Source organism: Psittacula echo (assembly GCF_963264785.1).
Source record: "Psittacula echo genome assembly, chromosome: 5".
NCBI lineage: Eukaryota > Metazoa > Chordata > Aves > Psittaciformes > Psittacidae > Psittacula > Psittacula echo.
Window position 1 is genome coordinate 1,449,325 of NC_137739.1, and position 19,559 is coordinate 1,468,883.

The 19,559-nt window shown below is 54.1% G+C and overlaps 1 protein-coding gene across 1 annotated transcript in view; it reads right to left on the reverse strand.

Annotated features, from left to right (window-relative positions):
• SYNGR3 (synaptogyrin 3) overlaps positions 1-14,574 on the reverse strand; it is a 17,607-nt gene extending 3,033 nt beyond the window's left edge. The window contains exons 1-3 of the mRNA XM_080618886.1: positions 14,460-14,574; positions 4,330-4,570; positions 1,692-1,834 (exon numbers count right to left, since the gene is read on the reverse strand). Of these exons, the coding sequence (XP_080475012.1) occupies positions 1,692-1,834; positions 4,330-4,570; positions 14,460-14,558 (483 nt within the window). The 5' untranslated portion in view covers positions 14,559-14,574. The remainder of the gene's footprint in view (positions 1-1,691; positions 1,835-4,329; positions 4,571-14,459) is intronic.
• Positions 14,575-19,559: the final 4,985 nt, after the last annotated feature.

Consider the following 19,559-nt stretch of genomic DNA (forward strand, 5'->3'; position numbering starts at 1 on the left):
GTAATTCTTCAGTGAGGGTGGTAAAACACTGGCTCAGGTTGCCCAGAGAGGTGGTGGATGCGCCATCCCTGGAGACACTTCAGGCTGGATGTGGTTCTGGGCAACCTGATGTAGTTGAAGATGTCCGTGCTCGTTGCAGGGGGTTGTACTCGATGACCTTTAGAAGGTCCCTTCCAGCCCAAACTATTCCATGATTCTATGATCCCCCAGCTTGCTGCAAAGCTCCAAGCATATCCGAGCATCCCAATTCACTGCTGGCCCTGCTCCATTGTAGCCAAGAGGTAAACCAAGCCCAAGCCACAACCCTTAATGCTAAAGAAGCTGTTTCTATGTGACAGGTTGACCTCCAAAGCCCTGTGTGAGGTTGCAGCCTGTGCCCCAGTCCCTGCCTGTGCCAATTTGGCACCAATAACCCCGTCTGCTGCGGGGAGGGAAAGCAAAATAGGTCAGTTCTGCCGAAGCTCCTTCACCCTCTTCCAGGTTGCTGGAATTGAGGTCACAAAGGGTGGGAGATGCGGCGGCAGAGCTGTGAGCACCCCACGCTCATCCCAGTTCAGGAGGTTTCATTAATTCAATTAGTTTATAAATGATGGGCTCAGGGGGTGGAAAAGACCACTCAGACACTGAGAGCAGCTCCCAACCACTGCCCAGAGCCCACTGCCCTGCTGGGGCTGGTGCCGGAGGGCAGGCACTGCTTGGTGCTACCTATTGATCCCAATTGCTCCTGGCTTTATTCATGGTGCCAATGGAGGGGCTGCTGCTGGGTCCACACATCCCAGACATCCTCCGTGCTGGCAGCAGGGGACCAGCATCCCCAGTGGCCTCCCTGGGCTGGGAGCAGATGCTGATGGGATGGGGGAGAGCATCCTCCCCAGTCCCTGGGGGCTGCAATGCAGCGTGAGAGAAGAGCTGTGTGGGAGCTGGGATTAAAAGGGATTTAGTTGGATAATAACAGTGGGGAGCAGTTAAACTGGTGAGTAACTGGAGCCAGGCTGGCAGCTGGAAACCCTCAGACTGGCTTTTGCCCCAATTCCTTTAAGGCAATGTGGGACTGGTGCACCTCTTGGGTGCTCTCTGCCCATGAAAAGCTGGAGGAGAGGGATGGAGGCCACCCCTGCTTCTCCACATGCAGCCCCACAAGCAGTGCAGGTACCCCCAGTATCACAGGACAAGGGGCCTTGCAGGGTTTTGCACCCATGGCAGACGTCCCTCTGCCACAGGGGGTGCACAGAGCCAAAAAGTGGGAGCAAAGGGGGTTTCTGCATGTCCTGGCAGCAGGAACCAGCCTGGCTTCCCCCGGGGGGGAGCTGATGAGCCGAGAGCTCCCCACATCCCACTCCCGTCCCAAGAGACCAGCTCACTGCAGTGATCTGCTCCTGGGGACTCATTCAGCTCCAACCAAGTGGCTCCCAGGGCCCCGAAATGAGGGCAGCTCGTGGCTGCTGACACGTTTTCAATGGGAACACAAGGAGAAGGGGAAGTGCGGAATTCCCCAGCGAGAGGGGACTGAGCTGATCGTCCCGGGTACCAAACCACAAGTTCCGTCTCTATCTGCAGGACCACAGAGTTCCCCAGAAGAGCCCCTCGCTGCCCACCAGGACTCACTTCTCCAAACCAAGCCCCAGACTCCCCCTGCAAGCCCTGAGCCCAGAGCAGGTTTAGTTTGTCCCCTCCTCTGAAGCTGAACTCACCCAGACGATGATGGAGAAGAAGGAGAAGGTGATGGCTGCCCGGGCAGCGTCTGCTCCTTGTGAAACCCCTATGCTCATCGTTGTCCGTTGCCACTGGTTTGCAAGGAAGCAGAAGGCTACAAACCACAGGAAGGACAAGAAACCTGGAAGAGAACAGAGCTGCTCAGTGCTGTCCCTGCCCCACGCCTCCCCTGCTGCCAGGACCCCGTGTGCTGATGCACAAACACCTTGACATCAAACAAACAGCAGCAGTGATCCTGGGTGCCTCGGCCTGCGGTGGCCCAAAGGAGCTGCCTTTAGAAGAGGCTGGTTTGGAATTGCTGGAAAAACAGGGATGGAAGGAACCTTGTATGGTCACCCAGTGTGTTACCTGCCTTAGGTTCAGCTTGCCTACATCTCACCCTGATCCCTGCAGGGACAGGACAGCCTCTCTGGACATGGGGTCCTTTCAGTTTGTGGGATCTCAGCCTGCTCACTGGTGTCCAGGTGCTACCAGCTCAGTTCCAGTTCTAGCACCCCAGTGTGTCAACTCACCATTCCCCCTAGTCCCTGTTCCTTAAAGACTTTGCACTGGATACTGCAAACCTCACCCAGGAGGAAGCCTGCACTCCTGGGAGCAGCACCAGCAGGAGATGGCTTTAGAGCCATTCTGTGATGAGCTGTGCTTTGGTCCAAGGACACAGCCAGAGAGCTTCAAAAAGGCAAGTCACAATCACCCAGGAATAGGGACGAGCTGGGATTAACCCCTGCTCCCAGGGATCAAAGTGACCTGGGATGTCCGTGCATCCCAAGAGCACAGCTCATTGTGTGTCATTCCTTGGGGCAGGGATGTGGTGGAGCTGCCCGTGGAGCTGAGGGACACACGGGCTTCATGTGCCAGAGCTCTACTCATCCCCGCTGCCCTCCACTGACTCCTCCTGTGCTCAGCCCCCCTGGGCTCTGTGGGACTGAACAAAACCTCCCTGCTGACGACTCCTTACTGGAAGCCGATCTGGCTGAGCAAGACAGGGCTGCAGCTCCCCTAATTCAATCACAGCCTCCAGCACTGCCTGATGCCAAGGAAACAAGTCAAGAAGCAAGGCACAGGCACACAAGTGTAAGGAGCAGTGATGTTTTCCAGCGCTGGGAAGAGGAGCAGCACAAGCTGGAGCTTTCCATGATGCTGTTTTAAGGCTCTCTAGCTTTCCTGAGCTTCCTTGGCACAAAGGCACAAAGATTCTGGGTGTTCAGGCACCGGGATGCTGAGCAACCCAGCACCTTCCCAAGGATCATCAGCACATCAGGATGAGCAGCCATACTGCCGGTCCCATGGGGCAGGCGGCTGCAAAGCACAGTCTGACTGCAGGGAGAAGAAAGAAGCTTCTTTTATTCCCCTTGATCTTGCAGTTGTTCCTAAGTCCAATATAAGATGCATGAGTGCATCCACGTCCAGTGTGAGTTACAGGGCTCTCTGCACACCCAACACTGGTGCAGTGCTGCAGCCTGGCCCCAGGGCAGAGCACAACCCCTGCACAGCACAGCAGCAGCTCTGCAGGGCAGAACTCATCCTCCCCAGCTCGCTGCTGAAGCTGCAAATGCACACCCATGACAAGCACCAAAGAGAAACAAGGCAGAGATTGAGCACGGTGCTGGTTCCCACATGCCCGGCGGGGAGAGAAGGGCTGTTTGGAGGAGGAAGGCAGGATCCTCACACCACGACACACAGCATCAGCCACAAGATGGATGTGATGTTCCCCTTCCATCTGAATCAAAGGGTTGCAGGCAGTGAGCCCCGTGGAAGGGGCTGTAAATATCCTCTAACAAGAGCTGGATGCCGGCACTCCAGCACCATGGAAATGAGCTTTCCAGCAAGGAGAGAACATCCTTAACAAGAGGCGAGCACAGGGAGGCGATGACGGGTGTTTTCATTTGGGGCCAGAGAGCCATCAGCAATGCCTGTGCTGGATAAATCACCTTCAGGCTTTGCTAACACCAGAGCCTGGAACTGGAGAACATCAGCTCAAGCTCAGGCAGGTACTTCCCCCAGCAGCAGAGCGGAAGATGGCTCTCCCAGCTCAAGGCATCCTGCATGGATGAGCCCCTGGCCAAGGGGCTCAGGACAGCATGGAAGATCTGTGCCAGCCTTTGGGACCCCCAGACCCACCTGCACCCCACGGTCCTGGAGGCAGTGAGGGATTGCAGTGGTATGGAGTGTTCCTGCTTTGTTTCAAAGCACACGCACAAAGTGAACACAGCCCCAGATGTAACAGATGAAACGACGTTTACCTGAGCCAGAAACAGGGATGTGGGAGGGGAAAATGCCCTGTCTGGTCTCTGAGATGTGACCACCAAGCCTCACTTCTCTGGGTGGCCTCACTGAAAGCAGCTCAGTGAACACCTCCAACTGTAGAAATGACACAGACGAGTGGGACACCCACTGTCCCCAAGCCACCACACACCAGCTTCTCCACTGCTGCCTCAGCTCATGGCTGGATGGGACAACCCATCTGCCACCCCTCTTCTCCCTATCAGAGGCGCACGAATGGGGCCGTGCCGTGATCGGGGAGGACTCAAGCGTGGAGCTGCAGGGCACAGCAACAACCCCACACTGCCCATGGAGCCAGCATCATCCTTCATGAGCCAGCAAAGCCAGGGGTACCTGAAAAGCCGAGATCCAGCAGGACGGCCCGTTTGCGGTCCTTCACGCTGCTGATCTGCTGGAAGTAGAGGTCCACCACAAAGAAGAAGATGCAGCCAAAGAAGGCGATGAGGCCAACGGCGATGCCGTAGCTGCAGGCACTCTCATTCTCGTTGAAGATGCAGTGCAGCACGGGGGTCTGGCTGTCCTTGTTCACGTAGCACTCATTCACGATGGAGCCAAACACCACGATGGAGAAGATCTGCAGGAGGAAGGAGAAAACACAACTCGCTGCCGCTTACTTTGAACTCTGTTTCCCAACAGCAACGTAATTGGATTCAATCTTGTCTTTGACTCCATGGCAACGTGGCATTTGTTAGACAGATCCTGACTCTCAGCTGGTTGGTGGCCCTGATGAATGAGCTGGTGGATGGTACCAAGGTCTTCCTTCCCTGCGAGCCTGGCTGCCTTTCAGTGGCTTCATTTGCAGGGTATTTTAAGAGATGTTTTTCCCAGAGAGGCTGGGGAGGGAAAAAATAGATGGGCTAAGCCTGTGCTCTCCACTGTCAGGCTGTGCTCGATAAACCCCCTTGTGTCACTGCAGAGCAGGGAGAAATGAAGCTACAGAGGAGAACTGAGCTGCTAGCCAGCCCTGGCCCAGGGATGCCTGGCAGAGAAGGGGCAAGGACAAGGCAGTGTGGGGAGATGGGAGCAGCACACTCAGTGCAGTAGGGCAGGGGACAGGCTGCCCTGTGAATGGCAGGGCAATAATGGTTGGACTTGATGATGTTAAAGGTCTCTTCCAACCATGATTCTATGATTTCTCACCTGGCTCAGCAGGGGTTGAAGGACGCAGCGCCTGCAGCCATTAGCCAGTGACCTCGTTTGGGCCCTGAGAGGGACAGGGGGGTTGCTGGTGGTCCCATTGCTGGGACCTGAGGGTGTTTCACATCCCCGCAGGCAGGAAGGAGCCGGCTGGCTGCCTAAATGAACACCAATCCTGATGCTGCACGCTGAAGTAATTCCCTTATCTCCCAGCACCAAGCGGACGCTGCGGGAGCAGCTGCATTACGATTTGCTCCGGAGCCTGCTCTGTTAAAGCTGTGCTGCTGCTGGATTCCAGTGCTGGGAGCAGGGAGGGAGCCAGGCTGCAGATCCCCCCTCTTGCAAGCTGGGAACCTCTGATCTCATCCCTCGCTGCCAGCACCGGCTCCCCGCATCCCTGCACGCCCGCAGGACACAGCTGGAGGCCTCGTATGCAGGCAGGGAGATAAGAGGCTCCCGCAGGATGCTGCTGTGGCTACCTGGGAGCATGGGGTGTGGGGTGTGATACAGCTCCTGCTCTGGACACCCTGCTGCATCTTCTGAAGGGGCACGAAACCAAGACAGAGGCGGAAGAGCCACAGGAGAGACTGCAGCTGGTGGCCTTTACAAAGTCACCTGCACCTCGTGGCTGGTGCCTGGCCATGGGCCACCTCCTACAGCCCCACACTCCTCAAAACACTGTTAGCAGAAGCCACTATGAGCAAACCCTTCAGAAAGCTGTTTAATGTAATGTGGTGATAGGTATTTACTCCCAAGCACAAGCCAAATGTCTCCCTCCTGCCTGCCCTGAGGAATTTCATTCGGGTTTCTCTCCTCCAAGCTCCTTTCAGCACTGGGATGAAGCTGAAGCTTCTCCTGTCTGAAGCTACTTCCAAATGCAAGCATCCCATTGACAAACACATCTCAGACGATCTCCACTGAGTCTCCTCCAAACTGGAGAACAAACAGATGGATCTGCAAGGGAGACTTCCCTCCTAGAAATGTGGGATTGCAAATGTGCATCTGCAAAGCTCAGGAGCAACCTTTGATTTCATCTGGACCACTAATAGGGATAGAAAGTAAGTATGTCCCATGGACCTCCCCATGGCTGCACAAGGACATAACCAGACCTTCCTCCTCTTGGAATTTAACCATGACCCAGGTCCTGTTCCCATCCATCCCCACCTCATCTCAGCTCTGAGCAGCAGCCATGAGCCTGATGACAACCTGAGTCATCCACTTCCATTGCACCCTGTTCCTCGCTGGCGCTGCGCTCAGGGAGCACTCGGCTGTCACACCGCGACGGGCACATCATCCTCATCGTGCTCAGAACAAGAGGCTCGCATTGTAAGGAGAAACAACAACAAACAGTAATAATCATTTTCCCAGGGCTTTGGCAGCAGCTGTAATATCAGCAGTTGTAAAAATCTGTTCATAAATAATGCAAAATTGTTATTTACCATCAGAAATAGCAGCAGCATTTATAAAACAGGCCCTGGAAGAAATAATGTGATTCTGGAAAACATGAATAATTGAGAACCTCTGATTCCATGGGATTATTTCCCTGGCAGGCCACAGAACTTGTGCTCAGCTTCTGCAAGTGCACACTAAGTGTTTTACTTAGTCACAGAAGCACAGAATCATATGGTTTGTGTTGGAAGGGACCTTAAAGCTCATCCAGCTCCAACCCCTGCCACGGGCAGGGACCCCTTCCACTGGAGCAGCTTGCTCCAAGTCCCTTTGTCCAACCTGGCCTTGAACACTGCCAGGGATGGGGCAGCCACAGCTTCTCTGGGCATCCTGTGCCAGCGCCTCAGCACCCTCACAGGGAAGAGCTTCTGCCTAAGAGCTCATCTCAGTCTCCCCTCTGGCAGGTTAAAGCCATTTCCCTAGGCCTGTCCCTACAGGCCCTTGTCCAAAGCCCCACTCCAAGTCCTCCCAGGATTAACTGGACTATTTCTCTGTGCTTGCAGGTGCTTACCAGGAGCTCACAGTTTCAGTGGGTGAGGGAGGGCTGTGGTAAGTTAAGGATTAAGCATTAAATTAGTAATGAAGGACATTACAGGGGTCCTGGCAGCCTGCACACAGGTTTGCACATATGGGGCTGTCGATGGAGGATGCCCATGGAGCGCCTAAGGATGGCTGCAAGCACAACTATTGCCAGAAATGGGATAAAATAGGATGTTTCACCACTTAACTTCCAGCTCCAGAGGGTTTTGCAAAGCAAAGCATCCTCCTTGCTGCCAGGTGACCTGAGCCACCCCCCCATGACACCCCCTCGACTGGGTGCAGGCAACAAGGGACACGCAGCTTCTTCTCAGGAGGCCGAAATAGCAGCGAATTGCAAGTGTGCGTTTGATAGATGCAAATCTATCGATGTGATGCAAAACATCAGTGCTGGCTGAAATCTTCCTGTCAAAACATGCTTTTCAGTGCAAACAAGTCTTTGCATGGCTTTTCTCTCCTGATTGAAATGTTACAGCTCTTCTTCAATAAAAACCCCAACCGGTGCTGGTGAAACATTTTAATGAGAATAGATTTGGAGGTGTCCTTCTAAGTATAGAGGAACAAATCTGCTTTGAGAAAATGGGGGTAGGTGTGGGGGGGAAGTAAAACCCATGCCATAACTTAAAGTTCATGCAGAACAAATAAGCTTTTCTAACCCCCTCTACAAACCACACTCGCTCAAACTCATCACCGGCACATCAGAGGCTTGAAAGGGAAAGTCCAAGGTCAGATTTTCCCCTGCCAGTGATTTCATGGGTGAGCAAGGATGCAGAGATCCTGCTCTCCGGAGGTGCTCCTCCACCTCCTCCTGCTTGTCCTCACAACTGCAGTCCCCATGACCAGGCATGGCAGGGACAGCAAGGACCCAGTGCCAAAGTTGCTGGCACGCACAGCACAGGGGCATCTGCTGTGTGAGCTGCTGCATCCATCCCAAGCCTGCCCACTCTTCCAATGGGGTGCTTCCATATCTCACATGCCTTGCAAAGAAGCCTGAGCGTTCACGGGATGCTCCAGTTTCCAGCTGAACAACCCAACACAACCAGCAACAAATTGTCCTCTTGCTGGGTGGACTGGTGCAAACACGGACAACCTGCAGGCACCCCGCTATGAAACTGCATCTCCCCTGCCAAAGCTTCCACGTCAACCCACTTGCAGCTCAGGGTCTCAGCCTGGTGTATGCGATGGTCACATCCTGCCCTCTCCAGTGTCAAAGCCCCAGCAGCTCCAGTGGCAGAGACCATCAGTGCTCCTCTGCGCATTAACCTGCGAGGAAGGATGGGAAGGAGGAGAGTTTTCTCCCATCTTTTCCATGCAGACTTGTACTTCACCCACACAAGAGCATCTCACCCTCTTTCCTTGCTTGCTGGCCACCTCCCATTTTCCTCCATCACCCTATTTTAGGGAAGACCTCTCGCTTCTTTTGTCCTCTTTGACAACGGCTGTGATCCAGTGCCTGGTGTCCTGTGCTGATGGACGTCCCATAGGGACTGTGCTGGAGGTGATGGGCAGGCTGTCAGCAGCACAGAGGCAGCCCTGCAATGGGAGACTGAGTGAAATCTCATCCTTTTCCCCCTGAAAAGGAGAAAGGGGAGCCTGAGAGGGCAGGTTCCTTGTGTGGCCACAGCTTCTGGACCCACAGCTACCACCAGACCCTCACAGGAACCCAGGGTGCTGAGGATGCCCATGTGCCCCACGATGGAGACACCATTTTAGGTGTGCATAAAGCTGGGAGACCTGCATCTGCCTTCTCTGCACCAGATTCCTGCTGTCTGGAAGAAGGTGCTGGCCTGGCTGCCTGGCTCACTGCTGTAATTATACTTTACGGAGCTGTGTTCCCTCCTGGGGCTCGAGCCGCCTGCACCCCAGGACATGCACGTTGTTCATCCCCAGTGCTTTCAGCCTCCTGCAGCCCAGGCACCTAAAATGGGCCTCAGGAAACCTCGTGGTCTGAGCAGAGCCATCACAAGGAGAACAAAGAGCTGAAAGCCTCAGTGTGTGAACAGTCAGCCATTTTAAGGTGAGATGTTTCCACTGCTGATGCACTGCACTTGGATTTGGGACCTATAAAAAGCATTACCAGAAGGTGTGGGGATGTAGGAGACTGCAAAGCCTTGCTTTGATTGCACACCCAAGCAACCATTAACGTCAACAGCAAGGAAATGTAATGCATCAAGAAAATAATCCACAGCCGATTTCCTCTCCTGTAGCTTACACTCAATGGAGCTGGTAGCACCCTTCACCATTGTAATGAGAGCATCAGTGAGACAGATACCCTGCTCAGCACGCTGCCCTCCTCCAGCCACCACCAGCAAGTGAAGGATGTGCTACCAAAGGAGAAGGGAAGACTATGAAGGTCAAATCCTACCTGGCACTAAGCGTTTGCTTATGGCTTATGCCCCAGTTAAGCCCTTGCCTCAAGTCACATAGACACCTTGTGCAGATACTCCGCTCAGGGATGAGTTAGACCCTTGGCAAAGGACCAGCCTCCTTCAACACCCACCCAGCTCAGATCCTGGTGGAACCAGGTCCTGGGTCCCTCTCCAGTTTCCCTTTACAGTTGTCAGTCATGGGGACGTTTCCAGCACAGATCTGCATAATTTGTTGGAGGCTGTGAAGACAAAAGAACTGCTTTGAGCACTGCCAGATCTGCCGGGATTATGGATGCAACCACAAAGCAAAGACCTGCCGTGGTTTCTGGCACAGAAAGAGGGGGTATGGTGCTCGTTGGAATAGGTTTATGGATATGTCTACCAGGCCCATCGGCTGGGAAAGGGTGTACATTGATGACCACACGGCTGAGCTTTACTGAATTACTTCTAATGTGACGAGAGCACCCATTCAAAGTTTCTAATCTAGCGATGAGCACCAGGCTCCCACCTTGCATTTCCCATTGATGTCTGCTCCAGCAGGAGAGCTTTCCAGGCTCCAGCTCCAACCCTGCACGAGAGCTGCGTGTTGGAGCCCTGCAAACCCAAATGCTTGCCCCCCAGCACCTCAAACCAGCGCTCCTGCAGCTTCACCCCGGGTGTGAAGCTCCTCAAAAGTGCTCTGTCCTGAGGGTGCAGGGTACTGACAATGGTTTGGGTTGGAAGGGACCTTAAAGATCATCTGGTTCCAATCCTGGAGCCGTGTTCTTCTTTCTTTGTTGCCTGTCTCTTCTGCTCTGGATAAAACCAGATACACACAGCACACATACTGCCTTCTCCATCCCTCTGGAGAAACAAAACAAGCCCGGTCCAGGATGGAAAGAGCACACTCCCTTCCTCTAAGAACCACCTAATACATCAAACCACCACCCCCCAGCACATCCCTTACCAAAGGCACAACTCAGCAAAGCACAGACAGTGCTCTGCTGCAATACGGACTGAGACTGGTATCAGTACAGAGCTGAGCACATCAAGACTGGGCTGGACCTGAGCCCAAGCAACCTCTGGTCATGAAAATTTCCTGCTGCACATCAGAGGCTACAGGGACTGTCTCACTGCTGCCAGGCCTCTGCCAAGTAATCAGATCCGGCTGCTTGAGTCCAGGCCCCTAATAAAGGTTTTGCTCTTAAAAGCATCAGACTGCTGCAAGGGAAACCCAAACAAAACGTTGGGCCCAGTGCGATAAAACACTGCAGAGGAAAAGCTCAGTGATCCAGGGGATGGAGCACAGATTTATTCAGCTTTAAGAAACAGGAGAAAAAGGCAGCAGATGGGTCAGGCTTTAAAGAAAATACATAAGGGTTTGTATTGTAGGGTGGGCTACAGGAAACCTGGAGAGGGGCTTTGGACAAGGGCCTGTAGGGACAGGCCAAGGGGAATGGCTTTAACCTGCCAGAGGGGAGACTGAGATGAGCTCTTAGGCAGAAGCTCTTCCCTGTGAGGGTGCTGAGGCGCTGGCACAGGGTGCCCAGAGAAGCTGTGGCTGCCCCATCCCTGGCAGTGTTCAAGGCCAGGTTGGACACAGGGGCTTGGAGCAAGCTGCTCCAGTGGAAGGTGTCCCTGCCCGTGGCAGGGGTTGGAGCTGGATGAGCTTTAAGGTCCCTTCAACCAAACCAGGCTGGGATTCTGGGATTACAAAATCAGGACCTGATCTCATGCTGAGCTCCATGGAGGAAGCGGATTCGTGAGCGTGGCTGCACGGATGGGACCGGGCACTGCGTTTGTGCTGTTGCTCCTACAGGAATTACTGCAAGCATTTACTCTGCTGCAGTATCTTCCAGAACTCCTTGTAAAGTTCAAACCTAACCCAGCGTTAAACGAACAATGCCCCTGCCAAGCTGCGTGGCCACTTGAAAGCCCAACTGGCCCTGGTAGCCCTGGAGAAGGGAACTCATGATTCTGTGGGCATCCTTCCTGAATAGGCGGCTTGTTCTGTTGTGCAAAAAATGTCTCCAAAGGAAACCACAAGTGATCACATCTTCATCTGACAAACAGCATCAGAAGGAGGGGGAAGAGATGAATGAGGAACTGTTACATGGTTCTTTCCAGCTTTTGGTTTTACAGCTCAAGCCAGGAGGGCTGTTTTCCCTGCAGATACTCTGAATTACTGTCTGTCAGGGAGACGTTGCTGAGTGTGGTTGAATCAGGAATCCCCTCTTGCCATCACTTACATTTGGGGATTTCCACACTGAAGTCACCATTCACCTGCCAGTCTCTTAGATGTTTGCCAGCGTAAAGACTGAGCCCAGGGCTCCAAAACACCTTCCAGAGACACAGAATGGAGCTGGACCCCCCTTTGGTGGTGGCGCATTGTGAAACCCCAGCAATGGCCACGGGGCCTGATCGGCACAGAGTGGCTCACATCAGGTGGGTGAGGCTGGCCCCAAAGCCTCGTGGTTCTCCAGCACCCTTGTCCTGGTGTGCTCCCACCCAAACCAGGACACCCCTGCTCCCTCCTTTTCTCACCAAAGGATCATTGGTGTCCTATGCACAGCCAGGGTTATGGTTCTGAGGTGTGATCCAACTGCACAGGTTAAACACGTTTAAAAAGATGCCATGACAAAGCACAGGAAGGAAACCCACATGAATAAAACCCAGTCCAACACCTAAGCTCAGCCATCCTCAAAGCCTCAGTCAAGGGCTTTCTGAACAACCATCCAGGGCTGCGGTTCTTCTGCCACATGCAGGCACGGGGAGCTCATCTCCCCTGTGACAGCAGGCAGGGACCTGGGAAGGTTTCTGTTTGCTTTGTGAATGAGGGTGCATTCCAGGGGGCCTTTGGTCCATGCTGCTGGCTTGGCCACCAGCACAGTGTGATAAGGAGCAGACACTGCCACTTGCCACATTCCCACCTCTCCCCTCCAGTCCCACCTCTCACCCAGCTGTGCAGTCCCTGCCCACACTGGGAACTGGTTTGAGGCAGAGGTAACCGGACTGCAGCAGCCAAGCTAAGGCCAAGCAAGGCTCTGAACCCCCAAGCTGGAGCAGTGATGAAGAAGGGTCCTCGACAGATCTGCTTGCAAATATGAGACCTGGGAAAAGTGGCTCTAAGGGCTTTTAACGTGAGCTTCCACAGCCTGATCCCCCTCTGAAAACAGCAGAAACGCTCCCTTTGAGCTCAGTGACTTCGGAGCCAACTCCAAATACTGCAAACATTTCTGTTTGGGCCAGCACAGCGCTCATCCCACACTTGTCCACACCAGTGACCCCTGCACTTGTTTGGGGTTAAGTTGATGTGTTTCTGTAGCTGTAAGCTCTCTGGTCAACACAGAACCATGAACCGAGTGACTTTGCCATTGAGTAAATCAGCCAGCAAATATATGCATGGCTGTTTCCTAAGCTGGAATTTTTATCTCTATGTTCCATATTCTGTTCCTGCTTCCCAGCAGTGCAGATCCCCTTCTGGTACGACCAGGATGATGAGCTCTTTATGGAAGGCCTAACTCTTCATCAACAGGCCAACGATTTATTTAACTGTACCCCAAACCAGCACCACTGCCAACAGTTTGCCACTCGAGGGGGATCGAGGAGGATCCATGTGGATCTAGACCAAGTTTCCTGGACTGAGACCATTCTTCTAGGAAACAACTGCTGCCAGGCACCCAAACGCTACCCAGAACACTCCATCCAGCCCAACCTGGATGCTCCACATCCACACCTGACCTTCAGTTCTTCTCCAGTAAAGGCACTGGGGGCTGCCTCAAAGCTCTGGAGAGCACACTGGCCCCCATCCAGCTAAAGATTTCAGTATGTGGTTTAATGATAAGCATGTGATTGCAGCTGGAATTGCTCACGTGCTTAAAGATAAGCACGTGCTCCCATGCTGTGCTGCACAGGGCCTCACCCGGGCACCCCCAAACGCACCCGCTGGGTCAGCGTGAAGGAGGGAGCCGGGTGGGCAGCACCTTCTCCCACACCTTTCCTTCACGCGCTGCCTCCATGTGGCACTGCTGAGGGTGACACAGAGCCAGTGCGGTGGCCGAGGGCCTCCGTGCACAGCAGGGATGTGACATGGGTGAGGATGAGCCCCCCAGGCCCAGCTCGGCTCACCCACAGTCTCCAGCCAAGCACTGGAGCCAGGAGCCAGCTACTGGGAGCACCAGTTAGACCCTTTGCACTGGGATTTTTTGGGAAGGGCCCAGCATTGCCGACCTCTGGAATCATGCATGCCTGAAAATCCTAGCAGGTAAAAGCCAGGCTGGGGAGGAGAATCAGTGCCTGTCGTTCCCCTCAGGCCACACGGCCCCAGCGAGCATCAGCGTGCAGCTCCCTGTGCTGCTTATTCACGGACCATCAGCGAGCAAAGCCTTCCCTGAGCTGCTGCAGAGCATATTCCAACCTCCTGTTCCACGGGAGGAACCCAGATGGGAAACAGCCAAAAGAGATGACATTCTTGTGGAAGAACAGGGGCAGCTGGGCAGGGCTAGCTCCCAGATTTCCTCTGTCACACACACACATATGCACAGAGCATGGAAGGAAAATGTCCTCTGCCTGCCGATTTAGACCTCACTCGCTTGCTCCTTCCTCCAGCACCAGGGACACATCCACCCGCCGCACCTTGCCCAAGGAAAGTCCGGGCAAACACCGCCGGGAGCCCCTCAGCCGGGCACCACCCGGCACGGCTGCACCAGCGCCGCACGCCTGCAGCACCGCCGCACGCTGCACGGTACCTGCGCCCCGCACACGGCACGGGCACTGCACACTGCAACGGGCGCCGCACAAGCACCGCACACTGCGTGTTGCAGTGGGCACTCCACGCTGCACGGGCACAGCACATCCCATCAGCCGGGCACTGCCCAACGCAAGGGGCACCGCACGCTGCAGTGTGCTCTGCCCATCTTCCGGGCATTGCCCAGCGCCCGGTGCCGAGCCCCGCGGCCCCGTTTCCCGGCCGGGATGACCGTTCTGCCTCACCCAGGTCGTCACCCGGAGGATGGTCTGCGGCTGCTTCAGGAAATCCACAGGGTCGATGGCTCCCCCCGCCCGGCCCGCTCCGAAGGAGGCTCCTTCCATCTTCCCCCGCCGCCCGCTCCGCTCCGCGCCGAGCCGAGCGCGCCCCGCGCCGGCAGCGCGCCTGCCCGGCTCCCCCCCCCGCGCGTCTACCGCGTGGGCTCGTCCGCAGCGCCGCGTGCGGGCAGCGGGAGGAACCACCCACCGGCCGCGGGGGGGGGGGGGGGGAACGACACGGCAGGTGCGCGCACCCGAGCTGCGGCCGTGGGTACCACAGGCACAGCCTCGGGCATCACTATGCTGCGGCCGTGGGCACCGTGTTGTGCCTGCGGACAGCACGGTACAGGCAGGACACATCACCACGGGCAGGATCACAGTGTTATCCCAAGGATAACCATCCTACGGACGCAGTCACCACATGCTTCTGGGGACAGCTATGGCGAGGGGTCGGGGGATGTTGCCAGCGTCACTGTGTGATGGCAAGGACCTGGCTACAGCCAGGGCAACCCATGGTTGGGCCGTTGGCAGGAGGGAGATGCCATAGACTGGAGCACAGGGAGGTCACCACACTGCTCAGCTCATGCCTGCTCCCGCTGCACACCTTGCTTTTCCTCACATCTACACCCCTGCACCACCCCAGCCCACTCCTGTCACCTCTAACAGCAGCAGAAAGGGCTGTTGTCACCTCTTCTGGGGGTCAAGAGCCTTGGGGGCCCCACAGCAGGCCCTCAGTGGAGGCAGGGCTTCCTGCTCCACAGCAGGAGTAGGGTGCTCCAATGGGAGCTTGCCCTTGGATGAGAGCAGCCTGTTGCCTGGCAGAGGGAGAGGTTTGGTGGCTGCCTCACTGCAAGGCACACTGCTACATAGCCATTAAGTGGCGCAAGAAAAGGGAAGTGAAGGCTGAAGTGGGGCTGAAGCTTTTGCTTTCCTCATGCAAGAAAGGAGGCACTCAGAGCTGTCCCGGGACAGAAGGCGGCCGAGCCCCATCCCCACTCCCTCTTCCAGTAGGAAGGAGGAAAAAGAGAGGAACCTTGCAGAGGGAAACCCTCAATTACAGCAAAGGGAGTTCCCCCCTGGGGCTCCAGGACCAGCTCCTGAGTGAGGTTTTTGTAGCACCGTGATGATGATCCTGGTTCCATAGATACCGATGCCATGACAACTCTGACATCATCTCTGCTCCGGCCGGGAACTGCAGGGAAAGTCACAGGGAGGAGTATGCATGCACAGCGCAGGCCTTGGGGCTGGGGGCTTCTTGTGGCTCCATTACAGCTCTGCTCCATCCATACATCCCCATTCTTTCGTGCAGGGACCAGTGCTGCTGCCACATCACACGGGACACGTGTGTAACAGGCTTGTTAAGCCCCTCACATGCAAAACACCAGCGAAGTGAAGGATTCCCATGTGCTGGGCCCTGTCTGCAGCTCCTTTTGGCCTTCAGCAGCTCTGTCAGTCTGTTCTTCCTGGCAGGTGAAATCAGGGTTTAACTGTTAAGGCTCATGATGATGCCATTCAGTTTCTCTCAATTACAGGTGAGTCATCATCTCCAGATCTATTTCTGACTCTCAGCAGGAAAAGCAGAATTCAGCCTTTCATTCCTCAATGTCACCAGCCCAGGAGCAATCCCATTGTACAATGCAAATGAGAAATGGCCACCAAGAGAATGCCAGCTTGGTCCCTCCTGTGTTCTTCTGGCAAGATGCCTCATGAGGCTGGCCAAGGATTGCATCCCAGAATCAGAGCATCGCCAGCCCATGCCTGAATTAAGCACAAAGGCTGTATTAACTCGAAGGGATTACCATAGGTGAGGTCTTTATACAGGTTCAGCAGTTTAGAAGCAGCTGTTCCAGTGTCCTCAAAAATCACTTTCCTGCTTTGAGAACACGTCATCCTGCACTCATCAGCCCAGAGCTGTGGGTGATGGTGAGGTTGTCCTGTCTGTGCTGGGCTCAGCACACCCTAGAATGGGTTTCCTACACAGTCATTGCCACCCCACACATCCCAGCTGGGTTTGTGCAACATCAGCAGCTCACATATGTAAAAGGCTGTGGATAGACCCTTGGAAAACTACTGGCATTAGGAAAGCTGTGTGGTAGGACACAGCAGGAGAGTGGTGTGCTCCTGGCACAGGGAGTCACAGAGACCTCTGGGGTCTGCTCTTGGTTTCCTGATGACATTGGGAAAGACACTTCAATCCTGCCACTCTCTGAAATGTCTTGTCCAGCTCCTCTGTCCTGACTGGAACAAGCCTATTTCAAACAGTGCAAGCCACAAGGGATCAAGACACCACCTCAACCTTTTAGATGCTCCCATAGAACAAATCAGATCCATTTCCAGAGACAGATCTGGTTTATACACTTCAGGGCATGACCCTGATGCACCAGGCAAGATCCCCACTGAAATCCCCGGTTCTAAACTCATTCTCTTTCGAGGTCCAGCTCTCCAACTTTGCTGGGTGCAGCACCACTTCCACAATCATTTCTCATGTCGTGCGAGCTCTCCTCCCCTGCCAAAGTTCAGATAAAGCACAGCAGCTATCTCAAGCCTCCACACAAACTGCAGTTCTGTTTCACTTCCTCTTGCTGCAAATAAGCCAACAGATACACAGAGCCAGCCAATAATGGGAAAGGATATTACAACCTGAACGGTTTCCCCATCAAATGGGGGGGAAAAGAACAGTGTTTGGAAATGGCACTTTCCAGAACGTTTGCACAAGTTCTGCCTGCATTTGCCATTCCCCCTGGATTTCGGTGGCAGGGAGCAAACAGAGCAGCACACAGACAAGTGCCTGAGATCTCTGCATGGTTTGATTTTACATCAGTTTCATTAAGGGTAAGGAAAACAAGGCTTTGCCTCCTACTTCTTGTAGCTCCCCCCCAACTTCCTCATGCTTGTCTCCAACACAGAAAAGCAATGGGGTTTTTAACCAGGGATAAACACATGGTCCTGACAACCCTCAGGAGACAAGAGGGCCTTTCTCCTCCTTCAAAGCCTGATGGAGTCAGCCCTACGCACTCAACTAAGGGCTGATTTCAACCAGCTCTATAAAAGCAGTGATTTTCAAAGCCATATGGCTGAATACAAGCAATTCACAAAAGCTGAGCAGGTTACCTGTTGTAAGCAGTGCTGGCACTGCTCAGGGAAGCACAATGTATCTGTTCAAATCCCCAGACAGATGGCTGAGGCTTCACAGTCCCGGTGCTGGCATGGTCAGGGTCAGGATCTGGCCCGTAGGAAACCCAGTAATGAACAAGATGAGTTAATATGATTCACACCTTGAATCCTGAGCTCACTTCTGAGCTCCTCACTACAGGAGAGACATTGAGGTGCTGGAGCAGGACCAGAGAAGGGCAATGGAGCTGGTGCAGGGCCTGGAACACAAGTGTGATGGGGAACGGCTGAGGGACCTGGGGGGTTCAGTGTGGAGGAGAGAAGGCTCAGGGGGGACCTGATCGCTCCCTACAAGTGCCTGAGAGGAGGATGGAGCCAGGAGGGGCTGGGCTCTGCTCCCAAGGAACAAGGGATGGGACAAGAGGAACCGGCCTCAAGCTGCACCAGGGCAGGTTTAGATGGAGCTGAGGAACAATTCCTGCCCCAAAGGGTGCTCAGGCATTGGAACAGGCTGCCCAGGGCAGGGCTGCAGTCACCGGCCCTGCAAGTGTTCACACACCGTGGAGACGAGGCCTCAGTGCCATGGGTTAGGGATGGCCTTGGCAGGGCTGGGAGCGGTTGGACTGGAGGAGCTTAAAGGGCTTCTCCAACCCAGCTGATTCTATGATTTCTTTAGCAAGACTGACCACATTTTCTCCATGGTAGCAATGGGACACTCCTGATTTATCAGACAAAACCATCAGCCCCACTTTCTACTGAGCATCTCTGAAACCAAATAGTGATGTGAAACTGCTCTGCTCTCAGGACAGCTTTGACAGTGTATTAATATGAAGCAATCCAGCTTAGCAGAACACATGCTCTGTGCAGCACACGGCCCAAGGGAGCCAGCCAGGCTCCAGCCAGGCTTTACAGCCCACCGACTTCAGCAGCTCCACGAGGTCCAACACTGTCTTCTGCACAGGCGTAGGTGGTAAAACAGCTTGTCCTTCACATTCCCCAGGCAGCATGCTTGAAACAGGACTTTGATAGATGCTCACTTAGTTGTTAGTCTGAAATGCTTTCCTGGAGCTTGGCTAAACATTGCTTTCAGCAATTAGTCTCTAGAACAACAAGAGAGTTGATGGAACCATTTAGAGGTGATTAGAAATGCACAGTGCCCAGCAGCAAAGAGAAGGGACTTCCTGATCAGCAACCTGCGCATGCTACCACTAGAAAGCTACTTAATGCTACCCTAAGAGATCTCAAAATATCTGGAAGATCATTTATTAGCTGGTTACTCATCCACTTCTGAAATGCAGCCATTTCTCAAGTGGGATTTGGCACAAGTATAAATGCATGATAAGAATGCAAGGAAAAGAATGAAGAAAACTTTACTAACTGGAATCACCGGGGAAAGATTTGGGTGACAGAATTCACTTCATTGAGATAGCAGCTGTTTTGAACTGAAGAGTCAGTATTCCAGCGCTTGCATAAGGCCCAAACTGAACAAAACCCCAAAGGGTTTCAAAATGCTTCCCAGTGGTGCAACTGTGAGCTTGAAGTCTCATCTGGCAAACTTATTCTTTGCTTCTTGACATATTTCATAGCATGAAAAGTTTGGGGGTTTCTAGCAAGCCAGTAAGCTAACCCTATCAGGCACTGAGGCTGCACAAAGGTGCACAACGCCTTGGGAGGAGCTAGAAGGATGTGAAGGCAGATCCCTGGCTGTTTTCCAAAGGGACCTCCTTCAGACCACAACAGCAAGTCACATCATGCAGGGCCTGACCAACAAGTGGAGCTCAGTACTTGTTATTTGCTACCTGCACTGAGCAGGGGTGGTAATGTGAGCGGAGCTGACACGAGGCAGCCTCTGAGCAGCTCGAGCCATGCTCTGACATGTAGAGCTTCTGCAGCTCTCATCTGAGCTACATCAAGCTTGGCTGCCAGAGGTGCTTTCCCATTTCATACCTTTTGTTA